This window comes from Phyllostomus hastatus, unplaced genomic scaffold, assembly GCF_019186645.2.
Source record: "Phyllostomus hastatus isolate PE091 unplaced genomic scaffold, TTU_PhHast_1.1 phas_contig_86, whole genome shotgun sequence".
NCBI lineage: Eukaryota > Metazoa > Chordata > Mammalia > Chiroptera > Phyllostomidae > Phyllostomus > Phyllostomus hastatus.
Window position 1 is genome coordinate 36,510,542 of NW_025333977.1, and position 17,641 is coordinate 36,528,182.

Genomic DNA, 17,641 nt, shown 5'->3' on the forward strand with positions numbered 1-17,641 from the left:
GAGACAAAAGTGAAATTCTGTTCCTAGCTTTAAAAATTAACTACACAAGTACATACAAGGGCCTTTGGACAGGTGTTCACGTTAAAAAATAAAAATAAAAGATACCTGTAGGGGAGACAATTTGACCTCAAGATCAATAATAATATATAGGACCCTGGAAAAGTAAGTTCACTCTTTGGCTGCATTAGGACGAGAAGTGTGCATAACAAAGGAAGCAGTAGTTCTGAAAATGATAGGGAAGCACCACATATGGAAGGGAGCCTGGCAAACCTGCACTTCTGCAAAGAAAGCTGATCAGGAGGTAAGAGGACAGAAATCATGTCCCATACAAAGTTGCTGAAGGAATCTGGCTGTTTTTCCCAAAAAAGAGAAGGAGGGGCAATATTTTCAATACTCTCTGGGGCTGTTACATAAAAAAAAAAGCAACAGACTTGTCCTTAGAGGGTAGAAGTAGGGCTAATGAGGTAGAAGGCATTTAAATCAATATAGTAAAGAGAGTTCTACAATTAGACCTGTTGAGAAAATACAGACCTTCCAAGAAAGTCTGTTCTGACTAGATGTGATGCACGCAGTTCCAGGGGCTGTCCAGGTGCTGATGACTGACTAGGGTTGCCATGAAGGGAATTTATGGGTCAGGTGGATGGGGTCAGAAGACCACTAAGGGCATCTTCACTCTGATGTCACTCCAAGATTCTACACAAAATTCTAGCTCCTTAATTTCTTTGACTATACAATTAAATAGATAATTTGCCTTTATTACTTGATGCCCACACTAAAAGAAAGCTGTTGTCTTAATTATTAAGAATAATGCTGGATACTTTTGAAGAAAAAAGGAATTCTGTACATATATTCCTAAACCAATGTATTCTCATGCTGTTACGGGCATAAACAGTAGCTTTTGGAGTTTGAAAACATTATCATCTATATGAAGGAAGAAGATGGATTTTGCAACCATACAGTTTGGGTATTAATGTTGCTCAAAATACCCTAGCTGCATTAACCTAACTAGTTCCATGAAGTTAGAATGCATTAATTTTATGTCTTGTGTCCAAAAGTTAGTATTTATTTTTGCAAGTATTAATTCAATAATCTCTTTTAGATTTTATATATCCAGTTCTATGCTAAAATATATTTTTTTAATTCCATGTCTTTGAAGGTATCAAGTATAGAAGCTGTGTCTGTGTTTCATTTACTTAGCTATATGCCTAACTACTCCAGAATTTGGTGACTGAAAAGATCATCATTTACTATTTATTACAATTTGGTAGGTCAGGAATTTGATAGCATCTAACTGAACAATCCTGGCTTAGGGTCTATTGTGAGATTTCTGTGTCTAAGGTCTCTCAAACACTTCTTCACCTACAAGTCTGGCACCAGGGCTGGGCACACTTGAACAGCTGTTCTGAACTGAACAGGGTTCTTCAAGCATTTTCCTCTATCATGGCAGCTTCAGGGTAACCCAACTTCAAACATGGCAACTCAGAGTTTCAAAGGTATGTGTCTCACGAAAACCCTATCATATTGTATGAGTAACATTAGGAGTTATGTAATATCACCTCTACCACATTCCATTGACCAGCAGTTCCACATGTCCTTTTGGCCCCCACTACTCCCTGGTGGACCATCAGGATCCACGTTGAAAGAAGAAAATGTGGGACAGGATATGCGATGATATCATCACCTTGGAAAGTGCACTTCGTTATAGCATTCCCCATGATATATAAACAGGTAACACTACAAACAGGCTCCCTGCTACGAGGAAGGTATGAACAGTGCTGACAAAGGACAGAAGAGTAGGGAATGATTAATAAAGGAGGCAACATTCACTTGCCCTGGGCCCTGAAAAAGCTGAGCCATCTCAGTGTTTAGAAAAATGTTCCAAGCCAAGGCAACAGTGGAAGTAAAGGCCTGCAAGAACAAGCATGAAGTGCTAAATAGTTTGGGTTGACAGGAATGAAGACTGTGCTGGGGGAATGATGGGATAGGTGCCTGGAAATGAGAAGTAAGGTGATATCCTGCAGAGCCTTGAGGGTCAAGTTAAAAAGTCTGGCATTGGGAAGCAGTCACTGGCTTTAGAGCACAGGCACGTAGTAGATAGAATGCTCTTCTGGAGTAATCCATTCCATCTACATTCTTTTCTGCCTTTGATAGTAAACATATCAGCTCTGTGAAAGTTTGCTTCCTAGCTTAAACTGAATGCAGACTCTAACACATCAAATCACTTTAGATTTTTTTTCTTTTTTACCCACCACAAACAACGCTACGATGGCATGCATTTGAACAAAGCAAAAGTGATTTTACTCTAATCATTTTCAGAGCTTTTGGCTAGATGCAGAGTGAGAAATTCATACCTTTTTCAAGTAGTGTGGGTTCTTTTTTCCCAATTTCTCTCATCCATCTGGTTCTCTGGAGATGTTGGAATCCAGGAAAGTGTTAGTTCACTGTGCTGAAATCCAAAAAAGACTGCTAAACTGTGACAGAAAATTTGTATTCCAGATACGCTGAAAGAGGGAGTCCAACCACCCTTTTGCAGCAGCAAAGAGAAAACATCTGGATTTTCTGTCCCCTTTGTCTTTCAGCAGCTACAGGATAGAAAACTCTGTACTGATTGTCTATGCCTTTCAAACCTACTTAATATAAACCACTTTGGTGTGGTGGGGGTGGTGAGAGAAACTAAAATATGGAATTATTTTATTTCTAGTGTCAGAAATTATTTTACAGCCAAGGCACAGTTTAAGGGAAACAAATCATATCTCCAACTTCTCTTTGTGCTCTTGAGAAGGTTACGGTCTTGTGAGTGGGATCCAGAGCCAGGTGTTTGTACACATCAGCAGCACTGTGCTTAGGAGGAAGCCCCACAGTTGCATTCATGATGCTGGCATGTCTTTATGGCCTTTCTAAGCTTTGGTGCTGTCTTTTGTCATCTTCTGGCATAAGTATAATTAGAAAGGCTTGTTTTCAACAGAAGCCAAATCATTGCCAAATCTGTTCAACTGATCTGTAGAAAATTGAAGTTAGCTCATGGCCCTCTGGCTGTTCATTTTGCCACTCCCAAAACTTAGAGGCTTAAAGTTTCCCTTTTCTTTTGAAAGAGGATCAAGTCTGGTTCAAACAAGCTTTTCTGTCATCCCCAGGAGTACAAAGAAAGACCTTCTGTGACCCTAGTTGTTTGGCTCAGACCACTTGTGGCTTGCTATAATTTAGGAAATTATTGCAATTCATAAAGCCAGGTAGAAATAAACATCTTGGCAGAGCCTGAGTTTCAGGCAACTCTGAAGGGAACCGACATGTGAGCAAAATAGTATTGGGAACATTTCTAGTCTCTGCTTGCAGATCTTTATTCTAATGGATGATTCACAGTGGATTTAATTGTGATCTGAAATGTGTAAGCAGGCAGTATACACATAGCAGAGAACATCACTGCTTAAACCCTGAGTTTAGATTTTGCCCCTGAATGGGTCAGTTACCCATAGTAGACAAATACTACAAGTAAAAAAAAAGAAAATGTTGCCCTACCTTTGTTGTGCGATTAACTTCAGTTCTTTATATCCTTAGCAAAATCTGTAGCACTAATTTTTTTTGACAAATATACTCTTGCTAAGATGGAATTGAAGAGTTGGAAGAGAATTCAGATGTCAGGTAATTGAATGGAATTTACAGTTTTCATTCAACAAATACTTGTTAAATACCTGTTTTGTGTTAAGCACTGGTTCTAGAGGTTGCGACTGCAGTGGTGTCTCAAACAGACTGGTGGGGAGATAAGCAATAAGCATGTCAACAACTGAGTGCGTAAGTGATATCAAATAGTGATAAGGAATATGAAGAAAATAACAGGGTAATGAGATAGAGTCTGGCTCAGGAGAGGGCACTGCTTAAATAGGGTGGTGACAGAAGGCCATCTGAGGATGGTGATGAAATTTAGGATATGTGTATGGGAGTAGGTACTAATGAGTGACTCTTTGGACCATTCATTTTCAGTCATTCATGTATTTGCTTAATAAAACTTTCACTGAGCTCCTTCTATGTACCAGACATTGTTGAGTATACTCTGGGGGGTGAAATAGTGAATAAGACCAAGAGCCTCACCCTGTTGAAACTTCTCTTCAATCCTCAAGTCAATCACAGAGCTTCAAGGGACAGAGAAGTCTATTAAATTAAGTCTCTTATTGCATAGGTGAATGAATTTAGGCCCGGAAAAGAAAGGCTTTGAACAGGCATCATTGCCAGTGGCTTGTCCTCACAAGACAAGAGAATACCTCTTGGCTTAAGGTTGTTTCTGCTTGTCACTATGTCATGCAGGGTCTCCATAAACATCTGTTTCAACAATCTTAGTTTAAAATAGTACTTGGGTTAGCATTGTGACCCAAAGGTAAGCTGTTTTCACACTGGAGCTTCTTGTATACTCCAAATTGAGGATAACGTGATTGAACACTGTCAAGATGGTGCATCACAGGCACTGGCATCAGGAGCTTAGTTGGGCCTTATTTATAGATAAGTCAAGAAAATGGATTGTGCCAAATATTTCTGCAACAAGTTATATATTCCATGAGATTTCTCTGTACACGCTAAGTGAATGATCTGTGGCCACTCTATCACTTATTTGATGTTCCAAGTACATAAACTAAAGAAAAATATAATAAGAAAAAGAGTTGAAAACTTGCAAAATGAAAGGCAAAAAACAAATGTTCCCAAACTCACTATGCATTGGCTTGTGGATGTCTATGTGGACATCTCATATTGTCTGTTTCTCTCCAATAACAAGAGTAATGGAAAGTAGGCTCAGCTGATTAGTAAGAGACTCAAGAACCAAGACTTAAGGTCAGTCCTCATATGGAAGGAACATCAAATTTTCCCAGAGAAAAAGGCTCTATAACAATATCTTTAATCTCTTTACATTTTTAAAGATTACATTTTATATTTATTTTATTTTATTTTCCCAATTCTGGGAGATAGACAAGGCAGAATAATTAGTATCCCATTCTGTAGATGAGGATACAGCTACTCCAGAAAGTGACCCTCAGTGCACTGGTATGAGTGTCTATGTTTTCTATACAATTGCTAGTGGCAGGAATTATCGAAGCTGGGCCCAAAGACATCAGGCCATGAAGCTTAGAACAGGATTAGCTCCACTGAATTATTGGCTAGAGGGCCTCCATACTTACCAGTTTGTGACAGTCTTATTTCAACAGTAGTAAAAACCCAACTAATATAATATGCTCAGACCAATGATTTCTCACTGGTGACATAAATAATTATATTAATAACTAATCAAGCTTAGTTGTCTTATTCCTATTACTAACAATGGACAAAATATCAGAGATGTTTTGGTATTCCAGAAAGAATCTAGTGTGGAATTTGGAAAAAAGCACTATACAGAAACCAGAGCATCTGAATCCCAAACTCAGCTCTTAGACTATGTCTAACATTAGGTAATCAGCTTCCCTGAGTGCAATATCCCAGAATATAATAAGGTGAGAGAGTCAGACAAGATGATTTTAATAATTTTTTTCAAGTTCAAGCAAGCTATGCGTTTGTGAAAAGTTATGGCACAGCAATTTTCTAAAGGTCAAGAGCTATGTCCATTGTCATCGCCATTATATAGAACTGTATAGAAAGATACAGGAGAAACGTATTAATTGAAGGACAGTGTGAAGTAGAGGAATTAACCTATGTCTTCTAAGTCCAAGGATGAGTCTTTGGAGTTAAAGGACACAGGTTTAAATCCTGACCATGTCTGTAGTCATGTGGCATATAAGAATTCTACCATTCTACCTACCATAACATCATTGTGGAGATTAAATGAGCTCCTGTTTGTAAACTTTAGACTCTAACAGAGCAAGCTGTCAATTTTTGTTTTGAGAGTATAAAAAAATGTAAATTACTTTCATGAAGGGCTAAAAACGTTAAGGGTCTGAGGTATAATAATGTTTACACAGAAGTAAGAATAGCTTTCCCACAGACTTCCCAGGGAAACAGGAGGGAATCTCTTAGGAATTCATTAGCTCATTTTATGTTATGACATTATCCGGTTGTCCCAGAGTATCATAACAACATTCCTTAAATAATCTATATCTTAAAAAGTAGAGATGTGAAATATAGGGAAATACATGGTGAATAAAAAAAATAGAAAAATAATGCTTAAATATGGTAATTCATTCAATGATCAAAATGACAAATATGTATGTTTTAGCCCCCTTAGAATCGGTAAGAGAATTACCCAAAACTAACATTTATTATATAGCCAAACACTGGGTTTTTGATTTTATGTTTGTGATCTTATTTAGTCTTCATAACACTGCAGTGTAGACATTTTCAATCTTGTTTAGTAGATGAAGAAACTAAAGGCCAGAGAAGTCAAGAAAATTGCCTAGGCTTTCAAACCCAGGTCTTTTGAATCTATCACTAATTCTTTTACCATATCTGATAGACTCTGCTCTGGTTCCTGACTTAACAAGTCCCAACAGACCATACATTGAAGTTGTTGTAAAGCCAAATCTATGATTTGACTTGGCTTATAGGAAAGGAATTTTATTCTTCTTTTTCCTCTCACAATAGTCTCAGTGGAGTGCTGTGATCTTGTGATTTTGCTCCTGGCATGAAGGTCTGACACGCTCATCAAGTCCCAGCCTCCTATTCCCATCATATTTCTCAGGGTTAGGAGACATTCAAGAGATGTGTTAGAAGAATTAGCATACTACAAGCGCTACATTTTTTAAGGTAAAAGAGCATCTCTCTGGGCCTTTAGAACATAAACTAAATGTTCTGTAATGAGTATTTTTTTTTAATTTACTAAAGCACAGCTCATAATCCCGGCCCAAGTGTTTCAGAATAAACAACAGGGCATTATTTACTTTGTGAAGAATGTAATTTGCAGTTCATGGCAAAATTAAATAAAATGACCTAATTGTCCTGATGTTCTTGTCCTTTTTGTTGGCTTTTTTCCTTGTGGTTTTAGGGCATACTTCTTAGTTTTAATTTCAGTTTATTTAATCCAAATATAAGCACAATTTTGTAAGGATTTTTTCTAAATTCCATCTTAGTAGTCATACATGTGTTTTTGTTTGTGTTAATTTGACACATAGATATTTATCTCTGGCAATACTGAGTTGCCCTTCACCAGTGTGATCCAATATACTAATTTTGTTAAAACATTCTTCTTCCTGTGAAATGAATTTTGTTTCAATGCAGGCGTTTCTGGGATTTAGGTAATGAGGACTCTTCTTATAACACAACATTAATTCCAAAGAGTGTTATGTATTTTTTTTTCAAGAGCTAATTGTAATCCCACCTAGAAGAGGTTCCCAGAATCATACGCCACCAGCACATTGCCTGCTCCTCACCGTTCAAAAGTAATTACTCTCTCCTCTCTGTTCCCATCACACATTACTCATGCTTCTCCAACAGCAATTTGTTGTGCCCTTTGCCTCCGATCAGCTATTTCTAGCAGTGTCGACTTCTCCCACTACACCGGGAACCTCTGAGGGCCAGGACAGTGTCTTTGTCTTTTCTTTCTTCCTCGGTACCTGCCAGGATGTCGAACACTTTGTTCCACTCCTTAGGCTTTCTGCAAGGCTAAATATAGTGGGGAGGCAGCTCTGCTCAGCAGAAAACCCTGTAAAAAGTTTCTTTCAAGGGGATTCAAGAAAAAGCTGAGGCAATATAGGCATTGGATGCAAAAAGATGTGTTCAAAAACAGTGGAAATGAACAAAAAACAAAGTTGAATTTTTACTGAACTTTTAGTCCCATGTTTCATAACTGTTATTTTTTGTGGGGTTTGTGACATCAAAAGAATACATTTTAAGGGTTTGATGCCATCTAATAAATTGACTAAAATATTTTGAACATAACGGTCAGAGGGACGGGTGACACTGCAATTACCATTATTATTTTCTGTCTGTTTTAAAACGCAGAGACACATAAAGATGTAGATTAAGGTTAGGATTTAGATTTAGGTGAAGGACACTTAGAAAGTACAAGAAAACTTTTAATAAGAAATGCATGACTCTCTGAGAGACAGAGCTGTTGGGAGGTTTTGTACCATAGCTCATCGGAAGAACTATCAAAGTAAAATAATATCTTCATCTGAAAAGAAAACCGCCAAATACTTTCATCATTGGGGAAGCCTTCTTGGTGACCAGAATGAGGAATAAATTTGTCTTCCAAAATTAAGTTAGTTGATATAATTATTTGAGTTTGAATAATGGCACTGGCAATTCAGTGGAGATTTGTTGAGTCATACACAGCCTTGTTCTCTTTTTGTTGTACCACACTGCTGTTCTGTTGGGAACACCTGCATGTAAGCTGTGCTTCCCAACCCTTTTTACATCGTAGTTCATGTGGAAAGCGTTGGCATTCATTCAGCACACTGGAGTAAGTGAATGAGGCTTCACCTGGCCCCAGGTGACCACCCAGGAACTGTGGAAAGCTCTGCTTTAACCTTCCTAAATGTGGCACGCCTGCAACCCACTTTAGTCACTGTTTCTTAGCCTATCGGTTGAGAGCCCAAATCTGGATTAGAGAATTGTTTTGCATGGGGAAATAGATTTTTACTTTATATAAAGTACTTAACCAGAGTTTATTAATTCACTGTCAAACCCATATGTGTGGAACATCTGTTTTTGTGAGGATACTGTTGTAGATGCTGGGGATCCAACAATGAGTTTTCTGTGTCATCCTGTAAGAACCATTGAAATTGACAGTAGACAAATTGTCTTGAAATCTGTAAACATTTCCTTCCTGTATATGCATGTAACTTGCAGGTAGTCAATCTGAATGCCTTATATTTGCAATATGGAGTATATCTACTGAAATATGAATTCTGTATAGCATGATGTAGGAGAGGGATTTCCCACTGTATGAAGAATTAGGAGACCTATGTTCTTTCATTATTATTATTATTATTATTAAATGTATTGAGGTAACATTGGTTAAGAAGGTCATATAGGTTTCAAGTGTACCTTACTATGATACATGATCTATATATTGCATTGTGTACCCACCACCCATAGTCAGGTAATCCTTTGTCACCATACATTTTGCTCCCTTTACCCTCTACAATCTCACACCCCCTTCCCTCTGGTAGCCACGGTATTCCTTTCTGTCTGTGAGGAGATCTATATTCTAACTCAAAATCTATCACTAGTTCTTTTCCCTCTCTGTCTCTTTGTTTCTTAAATCTTATGGTTAGACTAGAATCATGGTTTATAAACTATAAAATATGGATCCCATGTAGACTCCATCCTTTCACATTCTTCATCCAGAAGTGATTTGAGGCTCTTTTCGATGTGTTTGTTGCCTTGACAAATTATTTCCTTGAACAAAGGATTACAGAAAAAAGAAGCAAGTGAGGGAAGTTGAAAATTCCTGGAGTAGAATAATCACTAAAGACTTTTTTTTAAATTATTGTTATTCTATTACAATTGTCCCAATTTTCCCCCTTTGCCCTCCTCTACCCAGCCCAGCTCCACTCCCACAGTCTATCCCCACACCATTGTATATGTCCATGGGTCATTCATACATGTTCTTTGACTAGTCCCTTCCCCTTCTTTCCACCATTATCCCCCTCCCTTGTCCCCGCTGGTCACTGTCAGTCTGTTCCATGTATCCATGCCTCTGGTTCTAATGTGCTCATTAGTTTATTTTGTTCATCAGATTATAGGTGAGATCATATGACATTTGTCTTTCACTGACTTGTTTCACTTAGCATAATATTTTCCAGTCCCATCCATCCTGTCCCAAAAGGTAAGAATTCCTTCTTTCTTTCTGCTGCATAATATTCCATTGCATAAATGTACTAGTTTTTTGATCTACTCATTTACTGATGGGCACCTAGGCTGTTTCCAGCACTTGGCTATTGTAAATAGTGCTGCTAGAAACATGGGGGTGCAGAAGTTGTTTTAAATTGGTGATTTGGGATTCTTAGTGTATATTCCCAGCAGTGGAATCACTGGGTCAAAAGACATTTCCATTTTTAGTTTTTTTAGGAAATTCCATGCTGTTTTCCACAGTGGCTACACCAGTCTGTATTCCCACCAACAGTGCACTAAAGACTTTTAAAGGTTTAAATATATTCTGACTCTGCTTTTTTCCTTTTTATTCTTATTCCCCAAAAAACAAAACTTTACTTACCTAGGACATGAGATGTCACCCTTATCTTTCCAAGACTCTTCCCTGTTTCAATGTTGCTTTCATACCTTAAAAAAGTAAAGATGAAATATATAACATTACATTTTAATTTTATGAAATGAAAATTCTAACATTTCTAAATGGCAACACTTCATAGTTTTCTGAATCTTCAAACACTTATGTCTCTTTATATAAAATACTTAACATTGAACACATATAACCTATGCAATATACCAATTATAGAGATGTTATTTTCTTTATAACCTAACTAGTAGTTATTGCTTATGCTTATAATCATTTATATTCAGATGATTTTTCTAGTTCTTCTGACTGTGAATTAAAGAAGTTATTTATACAATATCTGAGGATAGAAAAAATACAAGCAGATTGTATATCTAAAAACAGTTGCCTTGGGGAGTTTTGTGTACAAGATTGTTTTTTTGTATGCGATTTTATTTTTATTTTTGCTTAACTTTTTCTGTTTTTAATTACAATTGTATTATCATCATTTCAGAAAAGTTTGTAAATTGTGCCTTTTAGCAGTTAATTTCTTTTTTGGCTTTTTTCTGTTTATCTGTAACATCTCTTTCTTTTAACTGTATGTTCATTAGTATAGCTGCCCAAAACAATTTTGAAAATCCTGTAAAATTTTTCAAATAATGCCTGTATTTTTAAAAAAGTATAAAATGTAGACTCTTTATTCGGGGTAAACTATCAGGTATTTCACAGCCAGTTACCAGTTGCCTGCTGTGTGCCATGGACTATCAGGCCCTGGGCAAGGATGGTTACTGTTGTGGGCGCTGCCCAGCTCCCTCTTCAGGACCAAGGCTCTCATTCCTCCAGCTGCAGGGACTGTTGGCTGCTGATGGTACATAGCAGAGTCCCTCTCTGGTAATCACACTTAACTGAGGGGAAACTCTTCACCCAATATCACTCCTGCTTTTGCAAGCCGTGCGTATCCATTGACTAGTAGATGCAGGGATGTAAAGGCCTTATGCCCTGGTTTCAAAGAAAAACAACTGGGAAAGGCCATTCCAGCTCCAGACTGACTAATCCACAGAACCATCAGAAGCTTTTGTTGTGACTACATCACAGTTGAATTCCTCTACTCAGGAACTTCCTGTACTTTCCCATAGGTCTTGATCTCAAAGACACTCTCTGGTAACTTCCCATGTGGAAATTTCTGTCTGAGAATCTGTTTCCTAGGAAAGTTAACCTAAGACTGTGGCTCCAATGGGGGGAGAGAGGTATGGGCTTGGTTTGATCAGTGGATGTTGACATAAACCATTAAGTCAAATACATTATATTCAGTGTCATAGGAGAAGCATTATACAGTCTTGTGGGAGTGAAAGAGGTGACTTATTTTGCTTGAAGTATAGCAGAGGGAGAATGAGAAAAGGTTTTGCAGAAGAGGTAACATTTGAGCTTAACTTTGAAGAATGACTACTTACTCTCTAGGCAAAAAAAGGATATGAAGTAGTCTGGGCTTGTGGAAGAACATATCTTATTACAGTGGTAGCAGAAGGCTCAGTAGAGGTTGATCCAGAGCCAGCTTGTGAGTTACTCTCGAGAGTTTGAATGTTCTTATGCTGGAGTGTGCTCTTCCCTCCCACCTCCCACTGATCACTCATGGTACCCCTACTCCACATACAAGTGTGATTTGAGTAGATACACTTAGAGACATCTTTCTTCAACTCTTTTGCTTGAAGACATTTTTTTGCTTCATATTCTTAAAATTTTAACCTACTTTAGAAAATACAAAAACTGCATATTTTCATCTGGCTTTAAAGTAACCTTCTATAAGGAGACATAAAGATTATCTGTGGTGCTTAAAATTCTACCAATAGCAATTTCTAAAATTCCAAGTGAAAAGACATAGTAAAGTTTACTTAGTTTAGGTTTCTAACACATGAAGCCTCCTTTAAAACCTCAGATGAGAGGTTATCCAGTTGTTTGTAGTGTATGAGTATATCTAGTAATGGCACCATTGGCCTTTGTCTATTGTTTTTAGTGCTGATGTACCACAGAGTCATGAAATTGCAGAGTTAGAGTTAGTCAGTGCTTTACAGGCAAGAAAACTGGGGTCTAGAGAGAAGAAATGAGTTACCCAGGGTCATACACTACAGGTTGACAAAGCCAGCATATTTTTTTTCTTTTTTTAACTAGTAATTTTCCCTCTCTATGGCTATGTAATGAATTCATCAGATCCCTTTCTGAATTATTGGGAATCAGGAAATTATGATATAGTCCCACTTCTGCCCCTGTTGAACTCTATGACCCAAGGCCAACTGTATCAGTGCTCTAGGTCTGTTTTCTCACCCTGTGAAATCAGAGGCTTGGGCTAGAGGAATGCTCAGTTCTCTCCTCTCTGGCATTGTAAGAGTCTTTATCCTTTCTCAAATAGAAGACAAGTCTAAGGGTCCTAGTGGACCAGTCAAAGGTTGAAAGAAGATGAGTACAGTTAAGGGAGTCAGCTAGACAAGGTGTTTCCCTCCATCATTTGCTAGACCAAGCTAACAGTCAGCTGCATTCTTGGAACCTTTATTTTCTGATTTGTGGGCATTTCACAGTAGTCTCACTTTAAACATATTTTACACTCTTTTGTCTTTGTAAAAGAAATGTTCAGATTACCTGTTCTTTAAACAGTGCTTCCACAGACCATGAAGAATTTCCTTAGAAACTGACTCAACCTTATATGCTGCTGATGGTTTCAAGTAAATGGGCTGAAGCTTGCAGCCAAGCCTCAGTGCAAACAAAAAACATTTTCTGGTCAAGCATTTTCTGGTTTGTTCAACTCTATTACAGGGCTGCCTTAAAGGAAGAAAAGTTAAAACCCACAGAGGAACAAAACACAAGCCCTGAGGAGACAGTTTCCAGCCACATTAGCTCAGGTCACCAGAGGAGAAAAGTAGCAGGGTCCTCATGGTCCGGACTGTTGTAGTCTCCGGACTGTCATCTTAGGTTTTTCTGCTATTTTAATTTCACCACTTCAAAATAAAGTGAAAATCAGTTAATAGTTTCCATGAGTTTAGACTGTGACCAGAGGCGTACTAAGCAATTTCAGAACCCGCAGCAACCGCAGCTTTGAGGAGAGGATGGTGATGGATTTACCAATTCATCTTGGCATCGATTCCCAAGTCAGGGGAGGCAGGCCAGCTGTGTACTGCTGGGATGGGATGTGAACAGTATTCCTTTATTCATTCTTTCAGCACGCACTCATCCCGGGCTTATGATATTCCAGGTAGTATACTAGGTTTACTATGGGACAGAGAAATATGTTCTTAAGACATAGTCCCAGCCCTTAAAGAAAATGCAGCCTGATAGAGGAAATAGATGTACGTGCAAATAATGTTAATACAGTGAATGCTGTTAAGTTTCATAAGCAACATAAAGCGCTCGGGAAGGGGAGAGAAAGAAGCCGTGTATTCCAAATGAGGACATCAAGGAAAGATTCACTGTGAGGTTGCCTTCTGACCTATACCTCAAAAGGTCAAAATGGCACATTGCAATTCACTGCAGGCATTAGCCAATGCACAGGACTGTGGAAGCTCCTCATGGTTTGAACGTGTGTGGGCAGTCTGAGGTCCGAAGGGAATCAGCCTAGAAAGGGAGGTTGAATGCCAGATATGGAACCAGCTCTTTTTTACATTGTGGAGCTGTATAAGTTTTTGCTAACAGGAAAATTATTTGGCCACATTTGTGGTTTGGAAAGGAAACTGGAAGTCACTTTGGGGATGGGGAAGTATTACAGAAGAGAGATGCAAATAAGGGAGCCCAGCAGAGACCATTGCTGTAGTAGAGATGCTAACACCCTTGTTACCTGCCCACAGGTACTTCTTGCCTCATGACCATTTAAACTAAGGTTCTTGTGATAAGAGAGCAATTAACCTTCAATTTCCACATCTATTCCAGTTCTCCATCTTTCTAACCAGGTCCTCATTTCAGGTTTATTCTAGATTGTAAACTCAGTGAGTCAGTCCAAACATCTCAGTAGAAACATAGCATATTACATGTGAAACACGGTTGTTTGGTAAGACAGCATGAGATTCTAGGAAATAATGAAAAGTTAACTAATTTTATCAATATTTCTGAGTCCTGACTCAACAAATGGTATCCTCTTTAAGGGGGATATGCCCTTTTTAAAACTGAGCATACCTTTAAAGCCAGATAAATTAACTTTCTTAATTGACTTCTCAAACCGGAACCCCTCCTTTGGGCTCAACGTTTCCATTAAGAGTTTATAACACTAAACTTGGAGATAGCATTTGAATTCAAGGCCTTACGTGATCAAAAGCCTCACTGATTGTGCTGGGCTCTGACGGGGATCTACAGCTAGCATGCTCTGTGAGTCTCAGTTATCAGACCACTCTCTAAAATGCTAGGGTCCTTGGTGACCCCACCAGGTCTCTGATGATGAAGCACACTTTAGAAGTAGTAGTGAAGCGTTCTTCTAGCAGAGAACCTGGGTTAGATAGACCAAATCCAGTGCGCCACCTGCTTTTGTATATAAAGTTTCATTAAAACGCAACCATGCCCATTTGCTTATATATTGTCCATAGCTGCCTTCACGCTACAGTGGTATAATTGCACGGTTGCAAGAAAGCCAGAAATATTTACTCTATGAGCCTTTACAGAAAAGTTTGCCATCACCTCTGCTGTAGTGGAAAAGGACAAGGGTAGGAGTCAGAAGACATGTTTTAAATTCAACATTTGCTGCCTATTACCTGGGTGACCTGAGAAAAACCACTTGATCCATCTGATTGCATTTTCTTCTCCCTACAATAAAGATTGTAAAAGTACTGACTGTGACAAGCACCTGAGCCAGTATGTTCTGTGACAGTGCTTGTCATGTTGTAAGCTGCTGCGGAAGTGGAGCATCTCTAGTTTCAGCCCGTCATTGGCATTTTTCTTTTCCTCTCTAGAATACCTTGGAGCAGTGCAGCGTGTGCTCCAAGCCCATCATGGAGCGGATTCTCCGAGCCACCGGCAAGGCCTATCATCCTCACTGCTTCACCTGTGTGATGTGCCACCGCAGCCTGGATGGGATCCCATTCACTGTGGATGCTGGCGGCCTCATCCACTGCATCGAGGACTTTCACAAGTAGGCAATCTACTCTCCTGCCTCCAGCCTGCCAGTCTCTTGCAGCCTGTTCTCACTGCCTGGCACCTGGGCCACCTAGTCTTCTTTCTCAGAGGCATGGAATCTCAGGATTTGATGGGGCCTTAAAAAGAATTGATTGATTCCCCACCATGCAATGCAGGAATTGCTATCAGGTTGTCCATGTGGCCTTGCCAGGCTGGCCTCTGCTGCATAGCTTCCCTGGGGCTAGTTCCTGGCATCTTTGGGTGGCTTTAATTGTGAGGAAATTCACTCAGCCACAGAGTATTTGTACTGGAAAGAGGCAGGATCCTGGGCCAGCCCTCCCTGGCCTAAACGTGAACAAGATGGGTGACTTTGAACAAGTTGCTCAATTTCTCTGAGCTCTTCAGTTTGGTCCTTAGATGAGACCTGTTTTAAAGTGCTCAAGCTATAACAGCCCAGGATTCTCTCTCCATCCTGCCACTCTACAGATAGGAAGTTATGGGAAGACAGACCCAGGGAAGGATTCAGTCCTTACTAATGCAAGCCTCTCACATGCTCAGAGGCAGCTTAATGCCATTGTCACCACATTCATACCCTCCCCTCAACTCTTCTCCCACCCAGGTCTTCTCTTTCACAGGATATTTTCTAGTGAACTTAGTGAATCCAGTACTGTGTAGTCTTTTGAGGAGGATTAGAAAATATAGTCTCACGGTCAAGACCACTTACTCATGGGCCTGGAAAAATATGTCTCTACTTCCTCAATTCTTTCACTTGCTGGTCCCTCTTTCATGGGTTTTTCATGAAAATTGTATGGTTTTATGTTCTGCTTACTTTTATTTGGCCACTTAGTTGGTTAATTGGTTGGTCACATATTTAAACATTTTTAGGAACTATATGAAAGCTTAGGTATGATTTGCAAACAAGAAACATAGAGGCTTTCTAGACTGTGTTTGCTGGGCAGTGCCCTTCCAGACAGACCGAGGCCCTCAAGGGCATGAAGCTTGCATGGCTCACCAGTGTGGCACCCATTCTGGGGCCTCCAGATGTGCGGTCTTGTGGGTTAGTTTTCACCGCTCTGTTGACTGTCAACAACCAGGAGGTACTTGCCACAAGCAGTTTGGGGACCTGAGACTCATAGTTTAAAAATGAATTTCCTGACCACTTTCCAAGTAGCAAAGAAAGTGAAAACTTCACCAAAAGACGTGAGGCTGAATGAATTAAAAAGCCCCAGAGGCAGAAATTCTCCACCTGAATTAGACAAGGAACGGCTCACTTTGAAAGGGCAGTCACAGCATAAATTGTACTTCACGTTATCGATATTTTTAGCTTGTAATTACACATGAAGAAAGAAAACCTGCATCTATTTAAGAGAACTGAAAAGATACCAATGGGGAGAATGTTTCTGTCACTGCGTTTCTCCTTTCTTAGACTCACCCTAATCCAAGAAAGATTGACAGATATAATCAGAGCACACATGTTTCTGTTGCTGATAAAGAATGATATATTGCACCCTCAATTAAAACAGGAACTCAATTCTGACAAATGTAAACTTATATCTATGCATTTATCTTCCATTTCTAAAAGTGGGGAGCATAATTAGAGACTTGCGGCTGGTGACATAAATGTGTGATTCTGAATGCCCCAGAAAAGCAGACTTGAGCAATTGAAGAGGAAAATAATCTCTAGCCTTCAACTGTCTCCCCACCACCACCACTAATTCAGTGGCATGTTAAAACACAAATTGTTTTTTAAAAATAACGTTGTCTGTATGATTAGCAAGTATTGGGGGGAAAAGCTTCTTTTTATTTTTCCCCCACTTTTTAAAGAAAAATATGAGAACATTTTACAGAACCCTGTTTTTAAGCCTAGAAAGTACTAGAACAAAAAGTAGCTAAAAAGTCCAACCCACAGTGGATGCTACAAGGCTAAGGAGAGAGGAGTATAAGAGGAGTACAATCTCCTGCAGTTTTGGGGGGCTACTTGTTCTTGGCCATTCTGAATAGGTCTCCTTTGTGAGCTTTTAAGAAATGTATTTTAATTCAATTCAACCTCTCTACAAAGAGGTTTCTCTGTACCCATTACCATACTAACTGCTAAAGGAGAGAGAGATGAGGAGAGAAATTGCATAGGGCTGAAATTGCACTGATTCGTAGAGAGAAGCCTCTGTCAGCAAGGAGCTTGTAGGGAGGAAGGTGCAGACTATGTGCGCCATCAGGCAAGAAGGGCTCAAAGCCAGGAGGTGGGCACCTGCAAAGGCTCGTGCCAGAGTCAGAGGAGATTACTTGGCCCTGGGCTCTGAGCAGGCTCCTGGAAGTAGAATTTCCAGTGTTTAAGTTGGAAACAAGGAGATTCCTAACAGAAAGAATAACTCAGGCAATAAATAAGGGTATAGAGTTAGGAAATGCTTCTCCACGTTCAAGGATGATTTGCTT

At 39.2% G+C, this 17,641-nt stretch overlaps 1 protein-coding gene across 7 annotated transcripts in view; it reads left to right on the top strand.

Annotated features, from left to right (window-relative positions):
* Positions 1-17,641, top strand: part of LOC123826937 (LIM domain containing preferred translocation partner in lipoma) — a 634,789-nt gene that overhangs the window by 597,161 nt on the left and 19,987 nt on the right. For all 7 annotated transcript variants that reach the window (XM_045851156.1, XM_045851152.1, XM_045851157.1 and 4 more), the window contains one exon: positions 15,049-15,227. In XM_045851156.1, coding sequence (XP_045707112.1) covers positions 15,049-15,227 — 179 coding nt within the window. The remainder of the gene's footprint in view (positions 1-15,048; positions 15,228-17,641) is intronic.